Source organism: Jaculus jaculus, chromosome 1 (assembly GCF_020740685.1).
Source record: "Jaculus jaculus isolate mJacJac1 chromosome 1, mJacJac1.mat.Y.cur, whole genome shotgun sequence".
Taxonomy (NCBI): domain Eukaryota; kingdom Metazoa; phylum Chordata; class Mammalia; order Rodentia; family Dipodidae; genus Jaculus; species Jaculus jaculus.
This window is the reverse complement of record NC_059102.1, coordinates 183,064,263-183,091,523: the sequence shown is the minus strand read 5'-3', so window position 1 is coordinate 183,091,523 and position 27,261 is coordinate 183,064,263. Positions and strand designations below refer to the sequence as shown.

The 27,261-nt window shown below is 42.9% G+C and overlaps 1 protein-coding gene across 5 annotated transcripts in view; it reads right to left on the bottom strand.

Moving 5' to 3' along the window:
• Klhl2 (kelch like family member 2) overlaps positions 1-27,261 on the bottom strand; it is a 133,385-nt gene that overhangs the window by 40,313 nt on the left and 65,811 nt on the right. For all 5 annotated transcript variants that reach the window (XM_045132071.1, XM_045132078.1, XM_045132086.1 and 2 more), the window contains one exon: positions 11,769-11,931. In XM_045132071.1, the coding sequence (XP_044988006.1) occupies positions 11,769-11,931 (163 nt within the window). The remainder of the gene's footprint in view (positions 1-11,768; positions 11,932-27,261) is intronic.

Genomic DNA, 27,261 nt, shown 5'->3' with positions numbered 1-27,261 from the left:
CAGCTTGTGTTGTATTCAGCAATATCTTTTAGCTCTGGCAGGTAATTGTTTTACCGACGGCTTACATTGTTCTGTGGAGCTCATGGCTTACATGGTTCCTGGGGAATCAAACTTGGGTCCTTTGGCTTTGCAGGCAACCACCTTTCCGCTAAGCCTCTCTCTAGCCCTTTTTATTTTTTGTTTTGGCCAAGGCCTCACTAAGTTGCCCAGACTTTGCCTTGAACTTACTCTGTGACCCAGGCTGGCCTTAAAATTGGCACTCTCCTACCTCAGCCACCCAAACGGGTGGGATTACAGGCCTGTGCTGTCAGACCCAGCTTATACAATGAATTAGTTAAAAAAAAAAAAAAAAGAGCTGGGGAAATAGCATAGCAGTTAAAGATGCTTATTCCATAAGCCTGTTGATGCAAGTTCGATCCCTAGCACCAAGGTAAAGCTAAATGCAAAGTGGCACATGTATCTGCAACACCATGCATGCTTATGGCAAAGGGAGGCAGAGCCAAGAGAGCCCCAAAGTATATGGACCAGCCAGACTGGCCTTTCCAGCAACTAAGCAAGATAGACTATGTCTCAAGCAAAATGGAAGGCTAAAAAAAAAAAAGTGGAAATGTTTCTTAATAGTAGTATCTAATAAAGAATGAATATATGACAAGCGTAACGGGCCAGGCATGGCTGATCACTGATCTGAGACCAGCTTGGGCTACCTAGCGATTTCTAGACCAACCTGAGCCATACATAAAAGCTGTCTTAAAAAAAAAAAAAACGAGAGCCTGTATATTAGAAGTTCTGTTGGTGGTCATGACTGGTGAGCAGGAACTGAATCACAGCGCTGCAGGATCTTCACAGGACAACACAGTGGACCAGCGCTGCTTCACACAGGCATTTAAACTACGTGCCAAAGAGACAAGAGCTGTTCCAGGAAGATAATGGACGCTAGTGCAGCTGGAGGGTGGGATGGCTGCGCCCTCCTGTGCAGAAGCACCACGGCTCTTCCATGTGGAGGAACCACATGCGCTGCATGTCAGTTGGCTATGGCTTTACTTCCCATGCATAACTGCCCTGAATCATCCAACTATCACTTGGTCCAGTTTCATCCGACTGACTAGGGACCTCTGATGTAATGAATAAATGAGCTCTTACGTGGAGGTCAATGGATATGGGCTTGTACTAACTGCCACCAATGAAACTGTCTTTTCCAAAATAAGAGTTCTAAAACACTGAAGAGTCAGTTCATTTCAAGGAAAACGTGACAATGTAAAGATTTAAAAATATTTGTGTACAGTAATTTGTAAATCCAAATAGAAAATATAATGGTAGTTAGTAAACACAAAGAAAACTAACATAAACTCCTTCCCCTCCGGTTATAACGGTATTTCAGGTCTAGATATACTACCTATAAAGCTTTTGGACTGAGTCACCAAATTTCTTCCATAAATTCTCACTCTGAGTCAAAAAAAGAGACTGCTCCTTACACCTCTTAAAGGAAAAACAGTCTCCAGTGGTGATGAAAATAAGAGAAAGACTTCAACTATTCTGTACTGTCACCATATGTTGTTACCTTATCTCTGTCGTGGACTAGAAAATGATTTGCTCAAAAAGTTGGTGATTTTGCCAGGCACAGTGATGCATGCCTTTAATCCCAGCACTCGGGGGGCAGAGGTAGGAGGATCGCCATGAGCTTGAGGCCACCCTGAGACTACATAGTGAATTCCAGGTCAGCCTGGACTAGAGTGAGACCCTACTTTGAAAAACAAAACAACAACAACAACAAAATTGTGATTTTCCTTTTCCTGTCTCTTTAATAAATACATATATTTTTAATTTTAAGGGGGGGGGCTGGAGAGATGGCTTAGCAGCTAAGGTACTTGCCTGCAAGTCTAAGGATCCAGGTTTGATTGCCCAGAACCCATATAAGCCAGATGCATAATTTGCAATGCCCATTCTCTCTCTCTGTAATAAATAAAATATTTTTAAAATTGTTGATTTTTATTCAATTCTTTATGGATGTAGGAGTTAAGGTATTAGCAAACTGTGTGTGAATAATCTGGTAGATGAATTTAGGAGTTAAGGCATTAGTAAATTGTATATAAATGTAGAAATTAGGGCATTAGTAAACTGTATATGAATGTAGGAGTTAGGGCTATTTCACACTGCTAGTGAGAGGACAAATTAGTACGAGTCTACAGAGAACAATTTTGAAATCCCTTCTCACAAATACTTTTGGGCACTGATGAGATGACACACTCCAAGTTATTCAGCACCACAGTTTGGTGGAGAGGAGTATAAGCTGGCAATGCAGGGGCTCAAAACAAGGGCTTTATACATACTAGGAAAATTGGCTTTATATATTTATTATTATTTTTTTTTGAGGTAGGGTCTCACCAGCACAGGCTGACGTGTAACACACACTGGCCTCAAACTCCTTCTGAAGTGCTGGGATTAAAGGCATGTACCACAATGCCCAGCCTGATTTTAATTATGAATTTGAAAGTTCATCAATAGGCATTATATAAAATACAACTACCACCATGCAATGGAATATTCTACACCAGGTTAGCAAGTTAGGCCTTGATAATCAGCCTCTCTCAGAACACGGAACCTGACATTGGACTTGCTTCTACAACTGTTCTGGCTCAATCTAAACATACCCCTGAAAGTTCATGTATTATAGGACTTGTCCTCACCTAGTGGCATGCCTGAGGGGTGACTGAATCACGAAGAGTACTAACTTCTTTTTAAAAATTTTTTTGTTTATTTTTATTTATTTATTTGACAGCGACAGACAGAGAGAGGAAGAGGCAGAGAGAGAGAGAGAGAGAGAATATCGGCGCACCAGGGCCTCCAGCCCCTGCAAATGAACTCCAGATGCCTGCCCCCCCTTGTGCATCTGGCTAACGTGGGTCCTGGGGAATCAAGCCTTGAACCAGGGTCCTTAGGCTTCACAGGCAAGCGCTTAACCGCTAAGCCATCTCTCCAGCCCGAGTACTAACTTCTTAAATGGAGTCATTCATTAATATCTGAATGGACCATTAGAAGATAGGGCCTGGATGGAAAAAGGAGGTCCCTGGGAGCCTGCCTTGGACGGGGATACATTGTCCCTGGGCCCTTCCTCTCTGTGTTTCCTGTACTCCTGAAGGGGAGCAGCCCTCCTCTACCATAATGCTCTCCCTTACCTCATATGAGTGCAGAGACAATGGAAACAAGTGACCGTGGACTGAAATCTTGAATCTATAAGCCCAAATGAATGATTCCTCCCTAGAGTTGTTTTCTGGTGTATTTTGTCACAGTGATGAGAAACGGCCAACACAATTGGCCATAAGTGGCTTAAGTGGGAAGATCAGAATGAGATTAATCACCTTACATCTTTGTGGACATGATCACACTATCAATAAAGCCTAAATATCTTTGGATTAAGATGACAAATATAAGCCTAATATATGTCACGAAGCTGAGGGAAGAAATTCTTCCTAGTCCTTAGTGGGGCACAGCGAGCACTGACAGCTGCCGCACAACAGCAAAGCAGGTACACACACCCGGGTGGACCCCACAAGGAGTCACTGAAATGTTATACGGCCCAGAGTAGAGTCTGCTCCCCACCATATCCAAGGGGTGAATCCCAGACTTCAATCTTGCTTCATTTATCTCCTCTTTAATTTCACCCTAGTTCTCACTAGCTATCAACATCAACTATCTTTTAATCCTTTTCACTCACATATTGGCCAACCACTGTGACACCAGTGAACTGTCTGGAGCAGTTTGCCACTGTGCTGAACCAAGCCTGCTCATCTGTATGGACATTTTAAATAACAGCTCCTTTTCTCTGAGCATATAACCCTACTGCAAAAGTGAATAACTATGCAGGTCACACCACTAGAAGGCAGAATACATTATGCATATATTATCTGCTATTGACCTAGTCATTCTCCCATATGAGTGTGTGTGTGCAAGGATTCACCTTCACTCTCTTCACTCTCTAAGGCAGTTGGACTTTTCTTTGTCTTTTTAAGCTGTCGTTAAATTTACTGAAAATCATTTAGTCCAAAATTAGCTTATCAGTTCCTTACTCATTGCTAGGACAAAATATCCAACCAGAAGCAGCTTAGGGAAGGAAAGAGTTTACTTCAGCCTCCAATTCCAAAGTTCAGAGTCCATCACGGGGCCGAACCCCTGTCAGAGTAGAAAATCAGCTTCGTACCAGAACAGCAGCAGGGAGGAAACAGAGACACAAAGAATAAACGAGCCACGCTGTAACACCTTTAGCCCAACCCTAGTAATACACTTCCTTCAGCAAGACTCCCAAAGGTCCCACAGCCATCCTGGCAGCACCGCCAACTCAGGATTAAGTAGTTACATAGATGAGGCTTGGGGGGGGGGGGATCATTGTATATTCAAACCACCTCTGTTAAACAAAAACAAATCCATTTACTAAATGACCAGTAGGTTTAAAACTGCCAGAATAAATAAGTCTAGGTTAAGACCTAGACTTTAACTGTACTGTCATTGTAAAGTAGATTTATTTATACTTTTTATGGGGCTGGGAGGTGGCTCAGTGAATAAAGTGCTCACCACTCACGCCTGGGTACCCAAGTTTGATCCCCAGATCCTATGTAAAAAGCCAGGAGCCATGGTGGTCTTCTGTAATCCCAACATGCTGAAATAAAGGTGAGACGGAAGGTAGAAGCAGGAGAATTTCCCCAAAGCACACAAGCAGAACTGAGCAATCAAAACATAATAATACATGTCATAAAAACTGATTTTAGCCAGGCATGGTGGTGCCTACCTGCAATCCCAGCACCCAGGAGGGTGCAACACGACTAATCACAGAAAGTCCGATGCCAGCCTGGTCTGTGTAGAGAGAGAGTTTTGTTGTTTAAATATTTTATTTTTATTTATGAAAGAGAGAAAATGGCAATGTCAGGACCTCTAGCCACTGCAAAGGAACTCCAGACACATGCACCACCATGTGCATCTGGCTTATGTAGTTTCTGTAGAATCAAACCTGGGTACTTAGGCTTCGCAGGCAAGTTCTTTACCACTGAGCAATCTCTCCAGCCCAAAGAAGTTTCTTAAAAGAAAACTAAACAAAGAACCACTTTCACAGAGAATAAGACATAATCAAAATATGATTAGTTTTGGTGTGAGTCTACCATTATGGGATTATAAGCTGCTTATGAGCACACAGAACCTGTTTGTTACCTATAGCCCTTGGCAGCGTGGGTGGCACTAGCTGGCACAGAGGGCAGCTCTGAGTGAGTATAATCAGGTCTCAGCAGAGCAGCCGCGGGCTTTCTGAGGTCACAGGTTAATGATGAACCACAGGGGTGAGAAGACAGGAACATGGTCCGCATGAAGGGGAGTCCAGGAGAGTCCAGGTGTCCAGAGGCCCAACATGCTCGGAAGTCACACTCCGAAGTGCAAGTGAGTGCACGGAGCAAAGAAGATGCCCCAGGAACCAAGAAAAGGGGTCCCAAGTGTGCCAGTGGTATGGGTTCTGAAGATAAGGATGGCAGGAGATATGAAATATAAGGGAAAAGATAATGCAAATGTCATTAGACTCCTCAGAGGCCAAGAAAACAAGCAAGCTGCGGAGCGAATGCTGTGGTCACCCGTCAGCCAGGGCAGCGCAGGGGTGGTGGCAGGAAGGAGCACGCTGCTCACCCCCAGTGCGCTGGAGGAAGTGGTCCTCGCCCCTCACGTGCAGCCTGGGATGAAAGGCCAAGTCTCACTGCAAACAAAGGAACTCACTAAGAGAAGCTTCTCTTTTCCAGCAGCAGTGACCACTGGGGAAACTCAGAAGTCATCAAAGGGCTGAGGAGAAGCGACAGCGGCGCGCTTAGCACCAAGTGAGCCATCTCTATCACCCTTTCCGAGGCTCACAGACCATTGTGGAAGAGGTGGTGCAAAGACTGAAAGAGCCAAAGGAAGAGTGGGAGGCAGTTTCTGTCTTTCAGATACAAAGTGGCCTTGACATCCATGACCCCACAGTGGCTAACACTAGTTAGCTAAGACCTACATAACAGGAGGACACAATGACGACATCAAAACAGATCAGGGAGTGGTAGAAGAGATTCAGTGGAGGGAGGAAACAGAAGAGAAAAGGGGACAGTGGTCAGCAGAGCAGCCGTGGGCTTTCTGAGGTCACAGGTTAATGATGAACCACGGGGGTGAGAACACAGGAACACGGTCCGCATGGGGGGAGTCCAGGAGGTTCTTATGATCACTGTACATTGTTCATATGGAGGTTGTCAATGAAGTTTAAAGAAAAAGGGGAAGCATGACAATAGCTGGGCACCTGAGACAGCATGACTGTTTCAGGTCTAGGGAGAACACCAGGGGAGAGAGTGGGGCGCCTGGGGAAGGGGAAGTTAAGACCACTGGGGTAGGAGAGCAGCGCAGACAGGAAGGAAGGTTAAGAGCAAGAAGCAACGGGAAACAGACTGAGGCACGTCCGTTCTGACCCCGTGCAACACGGCGTGCTTCTACGAGCTTGGAATTCCAGCCTGAGCACTAGCTCAAAAACGCCTCTACGGATTTCCCAGGTCAGTGGGAATGAGAGTCAAGAAGTTTCTCAAATTACCAGTGGTGGGGGCGTCGGGGGTATAGAAATAAGAATCGGAGACTTGATTTTTTTGTTGGTATGTGTGCATGCACGTGTGAGTGTGGGAGCACATGTGCCGCATATGTGTGGAAGTCAGAGGACAACTGAGGTATTGGTCCTCACCTTCCCCTTTAGTTGAGGCAAGGTCTTGTTTACCACTGCATTTGCTAGGCTAGCTGGCCCTCAAGCTTCCAGGAAATTCTCCTGCCTGCCTCTACCTTCCAATCCTTACAGGCGCAATGAGATTACAAAAGTTTACCACAGCGTCCAGCTTTCACATGTGTCCTGGGGTTTGACTCAGGTATGCATGCTGGTGTTCAGCAAGGCTTTATCTACTGAGCCATCATCCCAGCCATGAGATTGTTCCTGTCCTCATAAATTTGCTTGAAATTGTTGAAATCCAACCTTGGGCAATACTTGATTATTAAGGAAAGATTAAAATTCATTTCTTAATTTATCATAAAAATCAAATCTCTAAAAATGTCTTTGTGCATAACTATTAAAATGCATTTAAACTGGGGCTTGAGAGATGGCTCAGGGGTTAAAGTCGCTTGCTTGTAAAGCCTGATGGCCCAGGTTCAAATCCCCAGTACCCACATAAAGCCAGATGCAAAAAGTGGTGCACATGTCTGGAGTTAGTGGTGGCAGGATGCTCTGGTGTGTCCACTCCCTCTCTCTCTTTCTCTTCCTCTTGGACAGCAAATAATAACAGTACTTTTCAATGCATTTAAATTAATGAATTCATATTTTAGCTTATTTATATTTCTGGCATGTCAAAATGCTAAGGACATTGGAAAAATGGTTTAAAAGATGGATACCACCTAAAAAACACAAGGAGAATTCCACTAACCAGCCTTCTTCTGTAAGACAGTAGACTTTTGAATTTATGGTGAAATTCTTCACTTTTTAAAAGGATTTACTATTATAATCAGTATATATTAATTAATAGGTTTCATTAGGACTTTCTTTTCTTTTTTTTTTTTTTTTTTTTTTTGGTGTTTTGAGTTTGACGCATTTATCCCACAGTAGCTTCAAACTCACTAAGTAATGGAAGCTAGCTTTGAACTCTAGATCCTCCTGCCTCTACCTCCCAAGGGGCTGGAATTATAGGCATGGGCCACAATACCCAGTTGTGACATTTTTATAAATGCATATATTGTTTAAGTACAGAATGTTTCACTAATTTGTACATGATATGTCATCCTTGAAGTCATACTAAGCTTCTGTGTCTTGTTTCAATTTTACTATACATGCTGTCATACAAACTGAAATACTGTCTTAAAAACTGGAAAAACAGGGCTGGAGAGATGGGTCATCAGTTAAGGTGCTTGCCTGCAAAGCCTAACAACCTGAGTTTGATTCCTCAGTACTAATGTAAAGCCAGATGCACAAAGTGACGTATGTGTCTGGAATTCATTTGCAGTGGCTGGAGGCCCCGGTGTACCAACTGTTCTCTCTCTGCTGGGCATGGTGGTGCACACCTTTAATCCCAGTTCTTGGGAGGCTCAGGTAGGAGGACTGCTGTGAGTTTGAGGCCACCCTGAGACTAAACAGTGAATTCCAGGTCAGCTTGGGCTAGAACAAGACTCTATCTTAAAAAAAACTGTAACAAGGCAGGCATGGTGGCGCACACATTTAATCCCAGCATGTGGGAGGCAGAGGTAGAAGGATCGCCGAGAGTTTGAGGCCACCCTGAGACTACACAGTGAATTCCAGGTCAGCCAGAACTAGAATGAAACCCTACCTCAAGAAACCAAAAAAAAAAAAAAAAGCCCTGAAAAATAATTTTATATTGCTTTTCAGCTAAGAAATTTTTCCACTGCAGACGACAACCTGGCTAGTCTAGTCACTCTCTTCTCATGTTGTCACCTACTAGAGAGAAGCTGTTTCTCTACCTGCCTCAGAGAAGCACGGGGGCTGGTGTGACAGGCTGCGGCCTGACCAGCACCATGCTTCTACTGGCAGGAAAGCACCTCAGGAGGGCAGGGAGGGCACAGGGAGGGCAGGGAGGGCCCACCTGTGTTGTGCAGTCTCCACTCCCCCTACTTGGCTTCTCCCACTTTCACTCTCTATAAAAACACTGTTATTATCAAAAGTAAGCATGCATTTATAGAAGAGATTTGCAAAGAATGCCTTAACTTTTTCCCTGTGTATGCACAGTGTAATATGATTGTAAGAAATCCTACTCTACTCTGCAAGTGAGGGGAATAAGAAGGGCCTTATGTCTAGAGATCTCTGGTGGGTTTTAAAGAACTCAGCAGTCCTGGGCTCTAAGCTGTCATGAACTGAGTTCAGAAAACCCTCTGAACTTACCTAGCCTTTCTCTCCATTGACTCCTTTTTCTTCCATTCTTTTCTCAATTTATCTGTGTATGTTATATATGTATATAGTATTGATTCTTCTACTGTTTTAAAAATAATTTTATTGGTATCTTTGATATGTAAACACAGGGAAAATTGGTCAAATTCCTATCAGGAAGTCAGAGGATAATTCAGGTGCTGGTCCTCACCTCAGCTCTACTCTCTAAAGACTCCATAACCTTCCCAAGTAGCACCAACAGGTGGGGAGCAAGTGTTCAAACACATGAGCCTATGGAGACAGTTTGTATTCAGACAACATCAATAAGCCCCGAAATTCAAGCAAACTGAAGATCCACTGCATAAAAGTAGAGTTTTAAGATCAGACTCTGACTTAAAATATGGTCCATTAACAATGAAGAATCCATGCTTTTGTGTAAGCTTAAAAAAAAAAATAATTCTTGGCATACAAAGGACCCTACAAAGTAAGATATCAAGGTGTTCTGACTTTGATGTAATTTTGTTCTTGGATTCTGTAGTATATTAAAAATAAATTTATGATCTTAAGTAAGAGAAAAAACTAACAAGACATAATTATCTCCAGTAAACGCACTAAATGATGAGTTGGTTCTCATTTGCAAAACTAACACATCAGCTCTAGATCATAGGAACTTTTTAAATTTTATTTTTATATCTTTTGCATTATACTTTACTTACTCTCTCTCCAGGTACCACCTCTTTAAGAGTCAACATCTATCAAGCACTATAAAGACAAGAGAGGCATGTTAAGTAGCAACTGCTTTATGAAGGAGGAGAAAAAAACTACCCCAATATATACAAGCCTCCTTGGATTTCCTAAGGTAAGGCACTTAAAACAAATACACACTGTCTAGCAGTTAGTGGAGACTGTATTTATCAGGACAATTTTCTGCTTAGCTGAAGAAGAGAACTGGCCACATTGGAACACATCAATGAATTCAAAGGCATCTGGTTGGTCAGCCTCACATGATGCACAGGTTGACATGAACATCATGACATGCTGTAAATATTCTAAACTCTCATCCATTACTTAGCTTCCTGGATATCAGATTACATTTCCCCTAAGCAGTGTTATATAGGGTAGTCAGCCTATCAGATAACCCAAAAGAAATCTTTAAGCTGGGAGTGGTGGCACATGCTTTTAACTGCAGCACTTGGGAGGCAGAGGTAGGAGGATTGCTATGACTACCAGGCCAACCTGCACTACAAAATGAGTTCCAGGTCAGCCTGGCCTAGAGTGAGATCTTACCTCAGGGGGGAAAAAAAAGGTAAGAAAGAAATCTGTAAAGCTAAAATTTATTTTATCTGCACAGTATTTTATTGTAATGGATAAGGTTTTTCTTTCAACTAATTGAACAAATGTTTGGTGAATGCAATAGACATTCTAGGATTCCTCTTCAATGTTCTGCCACACCATTCCCACCAATCCTGCATGCATATCCATGAACGAAATGCTCACTTACACATTGGAGGGAGCACCTGAAGGAAGCAGAGCTTAGAGAAAGAAAGGGCTCTTGTATCTTAAAGTTGGGAGAAGCTGGGATTCTAGAGCTTATTAAAAGACAGTGGTCGCTGGACATGGTGATACACACCTGAAATCCCAACACTTGGGAGCCTGAGACATGAGGATTAGGAAATTAAGTCTAGCCTGGGCTATACAGCAAGTATGAGGTCAGCCTGAGCTACATGAAACTCTGTCTCCAAAAAGAAATAAGAATACAAGGCTGGGGATTTAGCTCAGTGGTAGAGTATTTGCCTAGTGCAAGGTTCTGGGTTCAATCCCCAGTACTTACTCCCCCCCACACCCCAAAAAAAGAAAGAAAGAAAAGAAAATGGCAGCAGTCAGCACGGTATAAGAGCATGCAATTAAAACCCTGGCATTCCAGAGGCCGAGGCAACCTGGACCATCTATCCAGCTCCAGCCCTAGCACTTACCTTTCTATTCTACCCAACTTATTAGATTTCAGTTTTGAAGATTTTTAAAATGTTATAAATTTGCAAGCAAAGAGATAGAAAAAAGACAAGAGAGTCAGCACCTCCAGCCATTGCAAACTATCTCCAGATGCATGTACCATTCTGCATCTGGCTTTACATGGGCACTGGGGTCTCACACCAGGGTGGTTGGGTGATGCAGACAAGTGCCTTAACCGCTGAGCCATCTCTCTAGCCCAGTTGTGAAGACTTTGGCATGAATACATTTCCTCATATGTCTATTCCTGTGATAATTTGAAAGAAAAAGATTGGGTCTAATATCTACATAAAACAAACTACCTTTCAACCACAATTTGTATGTTACTTATAGCTGCTTTTTTTATGATAGGGTGTGTGTGTGTAAGAGAGAGACAGAGAAAGAGAGATACATGTATGTACCAGAAATTGATGCTGGGTGTCTTCCTCAATCACTCCCCACTTTTTTCACTGAGATAGGGTCTCTCAGTTGAACCCAGACCTTGCTAATTGGGCTAGTCTGGTTGGCCAGTCTGCCTGGGGGATCCGCTGCCTCAGGCTCCTGAGCTCTGGAATTACAGGCGGGGTACCATGCCCACCCAGCACTTACATGGGTGCTGAGTACCCAAACTCCAGTCCTCAGGCTTTGGGGCAAGTGCTTTATCCACTGAGCCACCTCCCTGACCCCTCCAGTTGCTTTGAAGTTTAGAATTTTATGAGTATCAATTTTGCAGTGTTTTCATTATAAGACTTTAAATATGGTTCTATTAAAACTTTGATCCAGAAATGTGACATGACTTCACAGAGCCCACTGGAGAACCATACTGGAACTCAAGGGTTTGATTCCTGCCCGTCTCAAACTCAGATAGGACCGTTATTCCACTTGCCTGCGTAGGTGTTGGCCTTGTTCAGGAGGTCTGTGCACGCATGCATATCAGCGAATGCCCGGATTCCTAAGCAGTTGACAGGGTGAAGCTGGGACTCTAGAAATTCACAGCACGTCTTCTTCACATCCTGCAACTGTAAGAGGCCAGCTGCTGGGAGAAGTACCTGCAATACACAGGGACCGTGCTCAGGCACTGTCAGGGAGCGGTGTCCACACTAACCCGCCCCACCACAGCCTCTACATCCAAAACAGCCCACAAAACAAATGTGGTAATGGCTACGGAAGCGGTGAGACCTCCACGCTCTCCACACAATCCTCCCAAGGTGTCCTCAGTCACAGGAATGTAAGCACATCACACTACAGTAATGGTTCACTTGACACAAACTATTAGGATACTAGGAAGTGCTACGGGTCAACAGAAATGCTTTTGTTCCCCAAGTACAAATGGTCATGAGCTTCCACAATCAGCTGCAGGGTGGGCGGTAGGCCCAAAGAAATACACATTTTACATAAGACTTGGAGTTCCACCATCTGACTAATAACAAACTGCTTTCCTCGGGGTGTAGAACAATTCTGAACTCGAAGTAAGTCTCTAGCTACAAGCACACAATTTCTCTACAATGTGCTAAGAAGGAAAGCAGAAAAGGTGACTTCATTTCTACTCCTTTTCAACAGGTCAATAATAGAGACATTTTTCTATGAAAAGTGAAAGGGAAGCAGGAACGTGCCACATTGAAGACCATAACTGAAAGCCAACTAGGGAAGAAATCTTTATTTAAAAAATGACAGATAGACAGTATTTATCAAGGTCACAAAAATTAACTATTAGAACAAAGGTCATTTTTAGAAAAAAAAACTATATTAGCATAAAAATAATCTCAGTTCCTTCAGAAATTAGAAGCTTTTTGCATGGATACATGGTATACATGCATGTGGAGACCAGAGGGTGACTTCAGGGGTTGTCGTCAAATCACTTTCCACCTTACTTTTTGAGAGAAGGTCTTGCACTGAATCTAGAGCTCTCCCACTGGGCTCCTCCAGTCTGCACACCAGCACTAGGGTTACAGGTATGGGACACCACACTCAACTTCTGTGTGAGTGCTGTGGACCCAAGCTCAGGTCCCCATGCTTGGGCAGAAAGTGCCTTACTGACTAAGCCATCTCTCCAGCCCAAAAACTACTTTCCGAGATCTGGGGTGTAGCTCAAATGCAAACAAGGGAAAAGGGAATTACTTTAGTATGCTGTGCCACCATGGAATAACTTCAGAAAAGGTGGTTTATGAATATCTTTTATAATTTTCCTATATCTGTGCAGTAAGACCTAAATTTATAAAAGAAAGAACACATTCCTATTTTTTTGTTTGTTTGTTTTTTAATAGCATAAGCTTCCCTTATCCTTGTACAAGAGCACAAGCTCTTCTTCTGGGATCCGGAGGCCATGTGTGTATACATGTGCTATACACAATCAAGTAGAAATGAACACAATTACAGATTATGAGGGTGATTTTTTTCATACTTTAGCCCAAATCCATTATCTACTATTAGTTTTCTCTGAAAACATGTAAACAGCATCTAGAGATAATGTCCTTTCCTCACGAATGTGAGAAAAATGAAGTGTAAATAACGTGGTTATCATCAAACCTTTTGTATAATGTGCATGGTGTGTTTCATTATATGGCAAGAATGAATCTCCGTGGAAAGCTTTAATTACTTGATCATTTTCAGACAGGAGAGTTTTCCTTGCTGGTATAATTGTGCTCTGAAGCAACAGAAAGCAACATTCTAAGACACTTAACAGCACAGCCATTTAATTCAGCAAATATATATATAGTTTACAAAGCGGTCTTTAGTGTAGTAGTTACTCTTTGAAATTACTCCAATGGTAACGATCCCCAGAGACAACCTGGCTCGGTTTAGCAGCATCCAAACGCGGCAGAGGAGGAAGCGGCGGCTGTAGACCCAGGCTTGCTTACACACCGCTGGCAGGAGTGCACGGCCGGTCAGCTTCCGAGGGGAACAACTTGCTTAGTTCGGTCAAGATAACAAAGGTGCATACCCTCTAATTCAGTAATTTAAGCTAGGGGTACATGTGCACCATCTCACCTGCAGAAGACATTCACTGCAGCGTTGTGGGGAATAGCAGACATTAGGCAGAAGAGCCTGAATCATAAGGAGACTGGTTCAATAATTATAATCATCCACTCAACTGAATGCTTTGCAGTCATTTAAAAGAAAGAGTAGACTATACAAATTGGGAGTTTGTAAAACACAGTCTTAGGTGAAAACATCAGTGATCAGTACATATTTATTATTCTAACAGTACACATTTACACTTACATATACAACTGCCTAAAGATATAGCTAAAGCAGCCTCATAAAAGTGAATTCACTCTGAGCTGGAGAGATGTTCTGCCAGTAAAGTCTTGCCTCCCAAGCATGAGGGCCTGAGGTAGATCCCCAAGGCCCATGGAAAAACACTGGGTGTAGCGATGCCTGCTGTAACCCCGGCACTGGGTAGGTAGAGACAAGATGATTGCTGGAGCTGGTGGCTAGTCAGGCTAGCCTAAATCATGAACTCCAGGCCAATGAGAAATCTTTTCTCAAGTAGACGGCATTCCTGAGGAATGACACATGTGGCTGTCCTGTGGCCTTCACATGCATGTGCACAGGAAATCACACATATGCACCACACACACATGAAAAAACTATCCTCTGCTGTACTGATTTCAGCTTAGCCACTACAATGTTCACAGACTTACCAGATTAAAATTCATTGAGACTGTAGGATTGTGGATTGCATAGTATTCTTGCAGAGAAAGAAAAGTTTTGAGTGGAGCACATAGCTAGAAATTCCTACTTTGTATGGATGGCAGTGACGTGTCTACTGTTTCCAGGCTTGGCAAATGTATGTAAAACTTGTATATGAATCCAATGTATAAAAAGTTTGGTATTTTTACTTTGTGAGCAAATCCTTCAAAACACACCTTAGTTTTGTGATGTAATATTACTAGAACCAAACTGTACGAGGTTATAATTATGTAATGAACTACAGAGGGCTTCAAAAACTAAGTAACAACTGACACAGGTTGCTAACATGATGCCTGGTGACCATGAGTCAGTCACAATGCCAACAGGAAAGCAATTACGGCCACATAAGTACTTAACTTATTTTGTGAATTACTTCAACAGCCAGTTAAAACAAAACAAAATAAAAAATACTCAGACTTCAAATGAGCCCTATCCATTAGCAGAGCTACTTGGACAGCTGGCAGCCTGTGCGCTGCACGCCTTGGGAGCCCATCGATCACGCCTCTTAATTTGTCTGATGAAGAAACCAAGCTTTAGTGGGGTTAAACAGAATGTTCCAGCCGGCCACAGAAAGCTGGGGATATAATCAAACTGGCTACCTGCTTAGTCTACTGCTCTAAGACTTCCAGCACCCCCTCCCCAATCTTTTGGAACAGAATGAAAGCCTTTACATAATTTCCAAATCCTAATATTATTCCTTCTTTTAAAATTTTCCCTTATTTTGTTTTTATTTGAGAGAGAGTGAGAGAGACAGGCATCTGGCTTTAGGTGGTTACTGGGGACTCAAACTCAGGTCCTTAGGCTGTGCAGGCAAGCACCTTAACTGCTGAGCCATCTCTCCAGCCCTAATATTATTCTTTCCATCAGAGGATTAGAGATAACACTTGTCCTAATAGTGACCTCTCATTATCACTTCCATTTACTGACTAATGACTATGGCAAACACAGAGCTAAGTACCTGGTGGGCAATTGGGCCTCATTTTCCCCATTAAACATAAGTGAATACCGAGGCACAGAGAAGTTGGCTAAGGTCACACACCTAGTAAGGGAGCAGGTCAAGACTGAACAGTACTAACCAAAAGCATACAACTACTTCAGAGGGTACACAGACATTCTTGAGGTTCATGGCTAAGAAAGTAAACTAACAAACATGCATTTTTAAATATTTTTTAAGATGTATTTTCAAGCAGACACAGAGAAAGAGGGAATGGGCATGCCAGGGCCTGCAGCCGCTGCTGTATTAGTTTTGGTGGGATTCAAATCCTAAGCCTTGTGCATGAGAGGCAAGTGCCCTACCACTGAATTTCAGCTTTGGCCCCAATGGCCTCTCACACATGAAGTAGAATTACATTGACACAGAAATCTCCCGGGCACCTATCATTGACCAAATGGAAAATTTCCACTGGTATTAGCTCCGAGATTGAGAAAAACAACCCCACAGCAGTCTAACATACTGTAGTACACTTCAAAACGTCAGAGAAAGCAACTGGAGCTTCCTACATGGCTGAATGTTAATGATTAAGCGTGATTAAATATCATATGGCACGAGGGGGGCACATCCTCAAAGCCAGAACTCCCTCTCAGTGCGGAACCTCCAGGAGAGCAGAGGAGGTAATGGAATCCTCCCCTTGGATTCCGGACATCCGGAGCCTCTCCACTCAGCTCCCAGCGCCGTCGCCATGGGCTCAGCCCTTCATGTCACGCCTAACAGCACTGACACTGTTGGCACTGAACTGCTTTTCTGTGTCTATCCCCATGGTGACTGCTGTATCCCCGCAGAGGAATATAAGCGCTATGACAGCAGGATTACATGTGTTTTATCCCCTGCTGTGGCCTCAGGTCTCAGATGAATTAACTAGGCACCTAAGAAATCAATCAGCTTGAATGGAAATCGACTTGTTACTCCCTTCTAAAAGATGTACAATTTTAGATGCCCTCTTAGCCAGAATTGCACAAGGAATATATCTGCACGGGACACTTCTTTTGTTCTATCTCAAATCCCTTAGCTCCCCACCACTACAGTGACTGGATTCTGAGCAGATACTAATCATACTAATCACCTTTGTGAGGATGTAACACAGCATCTCACCCCAGACTCTATGCACCTCTGTCTGACTAATTATGATTTATTTTAAAGTTTCCAAAATAAAATATATAGTATGGGCCGGGCGTGGTGGTGCATGCCTTTAATCCTAGCACTTGGGAGGCAGAAGTAGGAGGATCACCATGAGTTCGAGGCCACCCTGAGACTACGTAGTGAATTGCAGGTCAGCCTGGGCCAGAGTGAGACACTACCTCGAAAAACCAAAATAAATAAATAAATGTAAATACAGTATGGTTCCTTTTAAAAAAAATACACATGGATATAAATACAAAGAGAACAGAAAAAAATTACCACAACTGTTTGTAGGGGTTATCTCTGTTTACATTTAAATTTTCTATTTCCTTACTTTTGTTTGAAAGTTTTTAATTGTCCTGCAATGGCTATATACCATAAGAAGTGGTCACATTTATTATTTATTATTTATTTATTTGAGAGAGAGGGAGAATAGATGAGATATATCCTCTTGCCATTACAAATGAACTCTTGATGCATGTGGCACTTTGTGTGTCTGGCTTTACATGGGTACTGGGGAATTAAATTTTGGCTACCAGACTTTGTAAACAAGTGCCCCTAACTGCTGAGCCACCTCCAACCCTTCTTCTTTTTTTGAGTGAGGGAGAAGCAAGTCCAGAGAATGCTTTTCTGTATCTCCAGATTCTGTCCAATGTAACAATGAAAGAAGTGAGGTGTTCATGAAGTCCACTTCTCCGCTGACCATTCCCTATAACCTCACACTAACCTTGGCCTGTCCCTCCTCCCCCACAGTACCACAGGTCTCAGAGGCCTTCAATCACATGACCATTTACCTTGGAACATGAAAGAGGCTCTCTTCCTTGTGAACAATGGCAGCTGAAATGTTTAAAAAGTAGGAACTAGAAGGGCATGGTACTAATTTATTAAATAAGTCTAACTTAAAATGTGATCATTTTGTAAAATAGATTTTTTTTTTTAATTTTTATTTATTTATATATTTGAGAGCGACAGACACAGAGAGAAAGACAGATAGGGGGAGAGAGAGAGAATGGGCGCGCCAGGGCTTCCAGCCTCTGCAAACGAACTCCAGATGCGTGCGCCCCCTTGTGCATCTGGCTAACGTGGGACCTGGGGAACCGAGCCTCGAACCGGGGTCCTTAGGCTTCACAGGCAAGCGCTTAACCGCTAAGCCACCTCTCCAGCCCAGTAAAATAGATTTAAAAAAAAAAAAAAATTTAGCTATGCTGCTTTCCAATACACGGAGACAAAAGCTGTACACGCTACACTCAGGAGAAACTTTCAGTAATAAAGAAAGGGCTGGGGGCTGGAGAGATGGCTTAGCGGTTAAGCGCTTGCCTGTGAAGCCTAAGGACCCCGGTTCGAGGCTCGGTTCCCCAGGTCCCACGTTAGCCAGATGCACAAGGGGGCGCACGCGTCTGGAGTTCGTTTGCAGAGGCTGGAAGCCCTGGCACGCCCATTCTCTCTCTCTCTCCCTTTATTTGTCTTTCTCTCTGTGTCTGTCTCTCGCAAATAAAATTAAAAATTAAAAAAAAAAAGAAAGAAAGAAAGGGCTGGGAGGGGGGAGCCACACTGACTAGTGAAGACAGTCAAGGCTAGGCAAGGAAGACATGGAGCCAAACAATTAGCATCTGGGTGACATTCTCACACCAGCTGCACATTTTAAAGTAAGATGCTTTCGCCCTGCTCCACACTGTTTGACAAGTTAAATTACACATCAGAGGCTTCGCTTAGACAAGTACATTCCTTCAGCTTGGCTGTTCAGATCTGTGGTTTATTTCCAGCTTGGGCATTTTCCTCCATATGGGGAAATAACTTCTGTAGTAAGACTTTTAGATCCTGAGGCATTAGCAGTTTGTGTAGTAGAAAAAGACTGCCAAAGGGTTCTGACTACTCCATACACAAGATAACCAGATGCATAAGAAAACATGAAACTTGCAGCTCTGGCACTGTTAACATTACAGTAATATATTGCAAAAATGTACATTTTGCAGTAATTTGTCAACCATTTTATGCTAATATCAGGAACACCTCAGGATGTACAGAAATAGCTTGAGACATGGTCCCACCCCCACTAATCCACAGGGACTTACTAAGGCCTTCATGTCCCACAGGGAATACCATAACTCCACTGATGAGGGCCCCCTCATTTGTATTAAATGTAAAACAAAATTTTAAGACAATGGTTGAGAGTGACTGAGGAAGACACCTGACGTCAACCTTTGGCTCCACACACATGCATGCATACCCACGCACACACAGCCCAAATATATACCCATGTAAAAAGAGAAGTTTCCTTATGAAATATAACCAGTAAGTTTCAAGAGCATGCAACTGCTTAAATTGGCATTCACTCCCCCATTTATAAGCAAGTCATTCTACAAGCAAGCTCACTTGCAGAGTAAGATGTCACAAGCCACAGCTCCAGCAAGCACACAAGTATCACCTGACTGGCGAGACCTCATGTACCACGGGCATGACACAGAAGAGAAATAAGAGCATCCTTTTTCTTTCTGGATGCAGCTCCAAAAGCAGAAGAGTTGACTTCGGCACCCTACCATCTCCTGAGTCATACATCCCCTCTCAAAACTCAAAGCCTTGGCCACAAGGAACAAGCTCTGTGCACCCAGCTACGACTCTCCATCCAGATCTGTGTCCATCCTCTAAACACACCCACCCTGACTTCCTCAGCCCAACACACTATCCAAGCTCATCCCTTGGATATGCAGTGCCAATGGGTTTCATATGAGCTTGCATTATGATTAATACTGCAAAGCTCTGCCTCCAGAACAAATTTCTCCCAGGAGCATTTTAAAGTTTTAAGAGAGATGGACCTTTAAAAAGAATGCACCTTGAAATGGATGGAATTTCCAGTGGTGATCAGGATAAAGGAAAGACAAGAGGTATGGAAAGGAGAAATCCAGGGGCAGTGTAGCCTCCAGGCAGTCTGAACTATCTTTCCTGTAAGATCCTTTTAACGGTGGGTACTTCCATTATTTGTAACCTATGTTTCCTCTGACCATGATTCAAATAAATAATGAATACAGAACCTAGCACGCTTATTGAAAGAACGTAAATGAGCTGATCCATCATTTAACACAGAGTCTGGTCAATAACCACATAGATCTAGCTCTAATTCAAGGACTGAATTTTGTTATTTTTTCTTTTCTTTCTGGGACTGAATAGAACACTCAACTCCATGGCAAAGTAAGATTACGATTTATGCTCTTTCTTCAAATATGATACTCTGGGGCTGTGGAGATGGCTCAGTGGGTAAACTTCCTGCAACCTGAGTTCAGATGCCCAGAACCATACAACACCAGAGGTAGAAACATGATGGTCTGTAACCCCAGTCCTTCAATGGAAAGATGGGAGGTAGAGACAGGAGACTCCCCAGAAGTTCAAGGGGCCAGCCACCTGGCACAAGCAGCAATGAAAAACAAGACTCTGTCTCAAATAAGGGTGGAAGGTGGGAACTGACACCAGAGGCTGCCTCCGACCTCCTCATGCACACTATGGTAGGCTCAGGCTCACACCCACAAGTACACACACACACACACACACACACACACACACACACGAGATTTTTATAAAACATCACTTAAAATCTGATGCTCTTAGACTAGGGAGATGGCTTGGCAGTTAAAGACACTTGCTTGCAAAGCCTACCTATCCAAGTTTGATTCCCCAGTACTCACGTAAAGCCAGATGCACAAATGGATGCATGTGGCTGGAGTTCATTTGCAGAAACAACAGGCACACTCATTCATCCTCATTCTTTCTCTTTCTCCTCTTCCCTCCCTCTCTCGCAAATAAATAAATAAAAATAATTTTTAAATGGTGTTCTGTCCTAGATTATTCACACAATGGTAGCTTTTTTCTGAACAAATATTCAAAAAGTATGTAATCAGGACTAGACATGGGGCACATACCTGTAATCCCAGCACTCAATAGGCAGAGGCAGGCAGAATGCCACAGAGGTCCAGGCTACCCTAGGCTACATGCCAAGTTCGAGGCCAGCCTAGGCTACAGAGTAAAGTACAACTTCAAAAATTGAAAAAGGATATAACAAAGATAATTTATAGAAGAATCAGTATATAGAGAGAAGTAATAAAAGTATCTAGTATTTCATTATTAGATATTCATTATTAGCTATCAAATGAATACAAATAAAAAGAATGGGAAAGCATGTTATGAGTACCAATATAATTTTTTTAAGAAGCATATATTCCAGTCAAGGCTTAGTAAAACTTGGGCCCTAGCACATTTTTACTGTCACCATAAAACTGGCCAACCCTTTAAAGAAACAATCCACATTCATCAAAAAAGAAAGAAAGAGTACAAATTTGAAGCCCTGACCTTAGAGATGTATGCTTAAGAACAAGCTATATAAACAAGTTTTACTGTACTATTTATTTCTTCTAAGAGAGGAAAAATAGAATCAAATAAAGATCTAATAATATGTTAACAATTGATTCAATTATTATGAGCCTACTGAATAAAATGTTAAAAGCAGTATTAACAGAGGTTAAAATGTTTTGGAGTTGTTAGTAACATAGGCTAGACTCTACATTCCTGTTCCCCAAGGGCTGAGGTTACAGGCATGTGACACCACACCAAGATTAACATTGTTTTAAAAATAATAACTGGAGCCAGGAATGGTGGCACATGCCTATAATCCCAGCACTCAGGAGGCAGAGTAGGAGGATCAGTGTGAGTTTAAGGCCAGCTTGAACTACATAGTGAATTCCAGGTCAGTCTGGGCTAGAATAAGATCCTACTTCAAAAAACCAAAACAGTAATAATAATAATAATAATAATAGTAAAGTAATAATAATAATAATAATAACTGGGCTGGAGAGATTGCCCAGTGGTTAAGACACTTGCCTACAAAGCTTAACGACCCAGGTTTGATTCCCTACTACCCACACAAAGCCAGATGCAAAAAGCAGCATGTGAATCTGTAGTTCCTTTGCCATGGCTAGAGGCTCTGACATGCTTGCTCCCACTTTGTGTTCTCTCTCTCTCTCCCTCTCTATCTCTGTCTGCCTAAAAATAAATAAAAGTTTAAACTAATAATAATATACAGGCTGGGGAGATGCTCAGTGGATAAAGCACCTGCCATGCAAGCATGAGGACATAAGTTTGGGTCCCCAGAACCCACATAAAAAGTCAAGACATTGCTGTGGGTGTCTATAATCCCAGGTGACCTACAGAGATAGGAGGTGGTGACGGGACAGTCTTCCAGAAGCTGTGGGCCAGCTAGCCTGGTGAATGCAGCAGTGAACAAGAGACCCTGCCTCATATAAGGTAGAAGGTGAGAATTGACATTTGAGGTCCTTGACATGCATGCTGTAGCCATGTAAATGTCTCTCATAACTTCAAGCGTTTGTGATTGAGCTTCCTACTTAGTCCCCAGCTGGTGGAGCCTTTGGGAGGTGAGGCCTTGATGAAGGAGAGTCTTGGGCTAGTTCAGGCCACGGCTATTCAGAGCTAGCTCCGACACTGCTCGCTCACTCACTCTCCTTCTGATATATGATGTGAGGTGGCTGCCATGCTTTCCCTACCATGATGAAACTGCCCTTCAGAACTGTCAGCCTTGGCCGGGCGTGGTTGCACATGCCTTTAATCCCAGCACTGGGGAGGCAGAAGTAGGAGAATCTCTCTGAGTTTGAGGCCACCCTGAGACTACATAGTGAATTCCAGGTCAGCCTGAGCTAGAGTGAGACCCTACCTCGAAAAACAAAACAAAACAAAAGAAACCCAAAAAACTGTAAGCCTCAAATAAATCCTCTCCTCCCACAAGGCGCTTCTGGTTGTGAGTTTTGTCCAGCAATGAGAACACAGCTGCTATGCCTTGCATGTTCTAGGCCCTAGGCTCAATCCCTAGTGCTGTAAATACATAAAATATATTACAATAAAACTAAAATATGTGCTGTAAGATATGATACAATCATATTATAAAACCAAATGGACATACAGGTTCAACATATAGCCATCCACATTCAACATATAGCTATCCATTATAGAAAAACTTAATGGACATCAAGTTACACAAAGAACAAACAGGCAACTGGACATTTCCAAACACCTCATTTGTCCTAGTGCATAGAAGACATAAGGTTCTACTGTCTTTCAACGACAGCTACTGTATAGTGGACCTAGGGGAAGAAAGACTGTGTTCTACTGTCTTCCAATGACAGCTCAGCTCCTGCCCTCACGACCTTTGGTTCTAGAAGTGCCAGCAATGGGTCTGGATCCAATCTTGTCGCTGACAAAAGAGAAATGTCTGCACCTAATTAAGCAGCTACACCCACCTGGCTTTATGATGGCACTAATGTGACCTTAGCACTATGACACACATCCTCAGCTTGCTCCACTATCTCTAACAAGTGCCATTTTCCCATGAGGCACCAGTTACCTGGCCCCACCTTCCTGCCCTCTGAACAGTTCTCCCAGACACTGGACCCCAAGCCCTGGGAGCTGGCCCACAGTGTGTGCCATAAGTTTTAACAATTTCTTTTAAAAGTTAAGATACAACAAATAATTAAGGGACCAAAATTATCAGTGAACTCGAAGAGCAGAGGTAAGCTGTAAGTGTCTTTATACAAAGGCCTAACGATACTTCTTGCCTTTCAAAGGTGGTGTGCAGGGACCTTTACAGAACTACAGATGATAAATGTCAAATTAAATGCCAAATATAATTGTCAAGATAATTTATCTTCACTGCCTTGTTTCTGCGACAGTCATTCCTGAGACTGGGGGAAGTAATTCAGACAGTTCCCCAGGGTACTGCAATGCACAGGAGTCCCTTCTCTTCTCTGCCGGCACTCTCCTCTCCCTCCTGCTTTGTCATCGACACTGCCTGTGTCCTTTCATCTTCTTTCTAAGAGTTTATTCCAATGGGAATTTTCAAGTCTTTAGATATTGCCAATAATGTATTAATACACTTTTTGTTTTCTTCTTCTCTTCCTTCTTTCCTCCCTCCCTTTCATCCTTCTTTTCTTTCCTGTTTTTGTTGTTGTTGATTATTGTTTTTTTGTTTTTGTTTTTCAAGGCAGGGTCGCACTCTAGCCCAGGCTGACTTGAAGTTCACTAGGTAGTCTCAGGGTGGCCTCGAACTGAAATTGATCCTCCTACCTCTGCCTCCCTGGTGCTGGGGTTAAAGGTGTGCCCCATCATACCTGACCCCCAACCCACCTTTGTTTTTTTTTTTTTTTCAGGCAAGTCTCACTCTAGCCCAGGATTTCAACTCATGGGGCTCCTGCTTCCTCAACCTCCCAACTGCTGAGATTAAAGCCATGCGGTACCACACCCAACAAGAATATTTTTGTTTTCTAAACTGTAACACTAAAAGCACAGGTAGACAGATATACACTAGTGTGCATGCATACACACACACACACACACACACACACACACACACACACACACACACGCATGCGCGCCTTACTCCTTAAAGAAACAGCTACTTGACAGCTGCATGTTATTTTCCACCAGACATTATTTTACATTCTTTCCTTACAACCCTGTCTGTAATCAAAATTTATAAACCATTTCCCAACTTTGTCAAAGCAAATGAATGACATAAAAAAGACAGACTGTAAGAGCAAATTATTGCTAGAGAAATAAAGTAAAAAATATATAACAAAGCACTTGTTAAGCAAAAAGCAAAATGATGTTTTATGGGAAATTAAATAACTTTATCTGTCTTGTTGATAGTTTTTCTCTGACCCCTATAGAGCTTAATTATAGAGCTTGTTATTCTCAACAATGTGTATCAAAGTGCTTTCAGCCTTATTCATAACACTTAAAACTTCAAACACACACACACACACACCTATCAATCACATGTATCACAGTAACTACATCCATTAAAATACGCAGCAACAAAGGAGGAACTATTGAAACAAAATCGGGCTGCAGAGATGGCCCAACGGTTAAAGGTGCTAGCTTACAAACCTGCAGACCTGAGTTCATTCCTTCCTAGCTCCCACATAAAGTCAGACACGAAGTGGAGCACGCATCGCGATCCCAGCACACCGGTGGCAATAGGAGGTAGGGCCAGAACTCACAGGCCTGCAAGTCCGGAGCAAAACAGTAAGAGACTGGTGGAGGTCTGACTCAGATGTCCCTTGTAAACTCCTATTTTGAATGCTTGAGAGATGGAGCTTTGCTGGAGAGGCACGCTGTTGGAGATGGGCATAGGGGTGTTATCTCCGCCTTGCCAGAGTTCAGCTCACTCTCCTGCGGCTGTTTCCACCTGCTGCGGCAGAGGTGACGTCCAGCCTCTGCTCCGGCCATGCTTTCCCCGCCATCATGAAGCCTGCCCTGGAGACTGGAAGCCAGAACAAACCCTTTCCTCCCATCAGCTGCTTTGGGTCAGGTGTTTTGTTCCAGCAACAAGAAAGTAACTGCAACAAGACCCAGTTACAAAGAAGATGGAAGGAAGAAGACGACGAAAACCTTGAGGTTATCCTCACCTCCACCCAAGTACTATGGCATGATTCTCTCCCTCAAAACACATAACAGAAGCACATACACACACACACAAAGAAAGAAAATAGAAGAATTTCACAAATACATTGTGAAACAGAAGGTAGCCTCAAAGAATAAATTTTGGATGATTAATTTATACAAAGTTCACAAACAGCTAAAACTATTACAACAGAAATCATTGCGGTAGTTGCTGAGGAAGAGAAAAAGGAATTCACTGGGAAGAGGTCTGAGGTTTTAGATGCTTAGTGTCTCGATTTCTCACTGGTTAGTGGGCATGTGCACTTGATAAAGCTTGGCAAATTGAACAGTTAAGATCTAAGTGATATCTCACTGAGGGACTAAAAGGAACATTCAAAGTCCACACAAAAGCTGGGGATGTAGCTCAGTGGTAGAGTGCTTGCATGGTAAGAGACTTCGTGCTTAATCCACAGCACCAACAAAATACAAAAACAAAAACCCCCCTAAAATATCAACCAGTAGTCAATGGGTGGCATTTATAAATCATTGAAACTGATTTTTTTTTTTTTCCGAGGTAGGGTCTTGCTGTAACCCAGGCTGACCTGGAATTCACTATGTAGTCTCAGGGTGATCCCCCTACCCCCGTGTCCTGAGTGCTGGGATTAAAGGCGTATACCAACATGCCCGGCTCATGAAACTGATTTTCTAATGGAAAATAAAAATCCTGCCTGATAGAACCCAACACTTGATGTAAACAAGAACAACGGTAACAAATGTATTTATGTGACAGAATTTCTATACTAGCATTCATAAACTTAAAAAACAGTATTCACTAACATTGAGAATACATGTTAGTATATACATACTGGCCTGGCTGGCCAATATAAATATACTCTATTTTCAAAATAAAATTGTTATGAATTATATATATTTAGCCAGGTGTGGCAGGCACACCTTTTCTTCCAGCACTTGGGAGGCCGAGGTAGGAGGATCTGAGGCTGAGGCCACAGTGAGTTTCAGGTAAGCCTGAGCCACAGTGAGATCCTGCCTTAAAGGACGGGGAAAAAGTATGTTGAGAAAACGTAGGAGCACACTTAAATCAGATTATCACAAGTACAGGAGGGCTAGAGAGACGGCTCAGCCACAGTGCTTGTTAGTCCTTCAGCTCAATCCCTGCCCCCACCTAAACAATGTTAGGTGTGACAGTGTACACCTGTCATCCCAGCTCCTGGCAGGTGGAATGGGATTATTTGGGTGTTGCTGGCTAGATAGTTTAGCTTAATCAAAAATCTCCAAGTTAAGGGAGAGACCCAGTCTCAAAATCAAAAAGTAAGGTAGAAAAAGCCAGAGGTTGTTATTAGAAAAATTTCAGTGCTAGGGATGTCATACATTTCAGTGAATTGTTGGCCAGGGAAACCCTGGTGTCTCCAAAACATTACGGGTTAGGGCCAAGACTCTTGGTCGCCCCTTGAACCTACTGCTGAAGAGTCCGCACGCTGCGGCTGCAGGTCACTGACAATTCAAGCTCAAACTGAGCTGGAAGCCTCCTCCCTGTTGGCTAGCTGTCAAGATGCTGAAAAAGCTATGCAGCCTGTTGGGGGAAGAAAGGTTACTAATGGTCTTGGACAGCAATGGATCCTGCAAATTTTATGGTTAGCCACAGGCCAAATGTACCAACTGGTACAGTGATGGCATGTCTCTTGTGAGGAAGCCCACTGCTCTCTTGGTGGACTTGAAAACCACTGCACATGAGGAAATACACGCCTGGTACTGAAACCTAATCAAAAGCCTATAGCCGTGGAGAGCTTTAGCCCTGGGGGGAAACTACTGTTGTCTGGGTAAATGAATATAGTATACCCACCAAAATGTCCTCTAAATACTTACATGTATGCCTATAACTTTTGGTTAGAGATGCTTCTCTTTTCAGATGGCAGTGACCCCTGGGGTGACTCAAAAGTAACCACAGTGCTGAAAAGAGGTAAAAGGTTAGCGTTTGGCAGTGAGACATCTCTGTAATACCCTCTGAGGCTCAGGAACCATTGTGAAAGAGGTGGCAAAAAGAATATAAGAGCTACAAGGAGAGGAGAAATGATTATAATACTGTCCGCACACATGTGGGCTCACACCCATACAA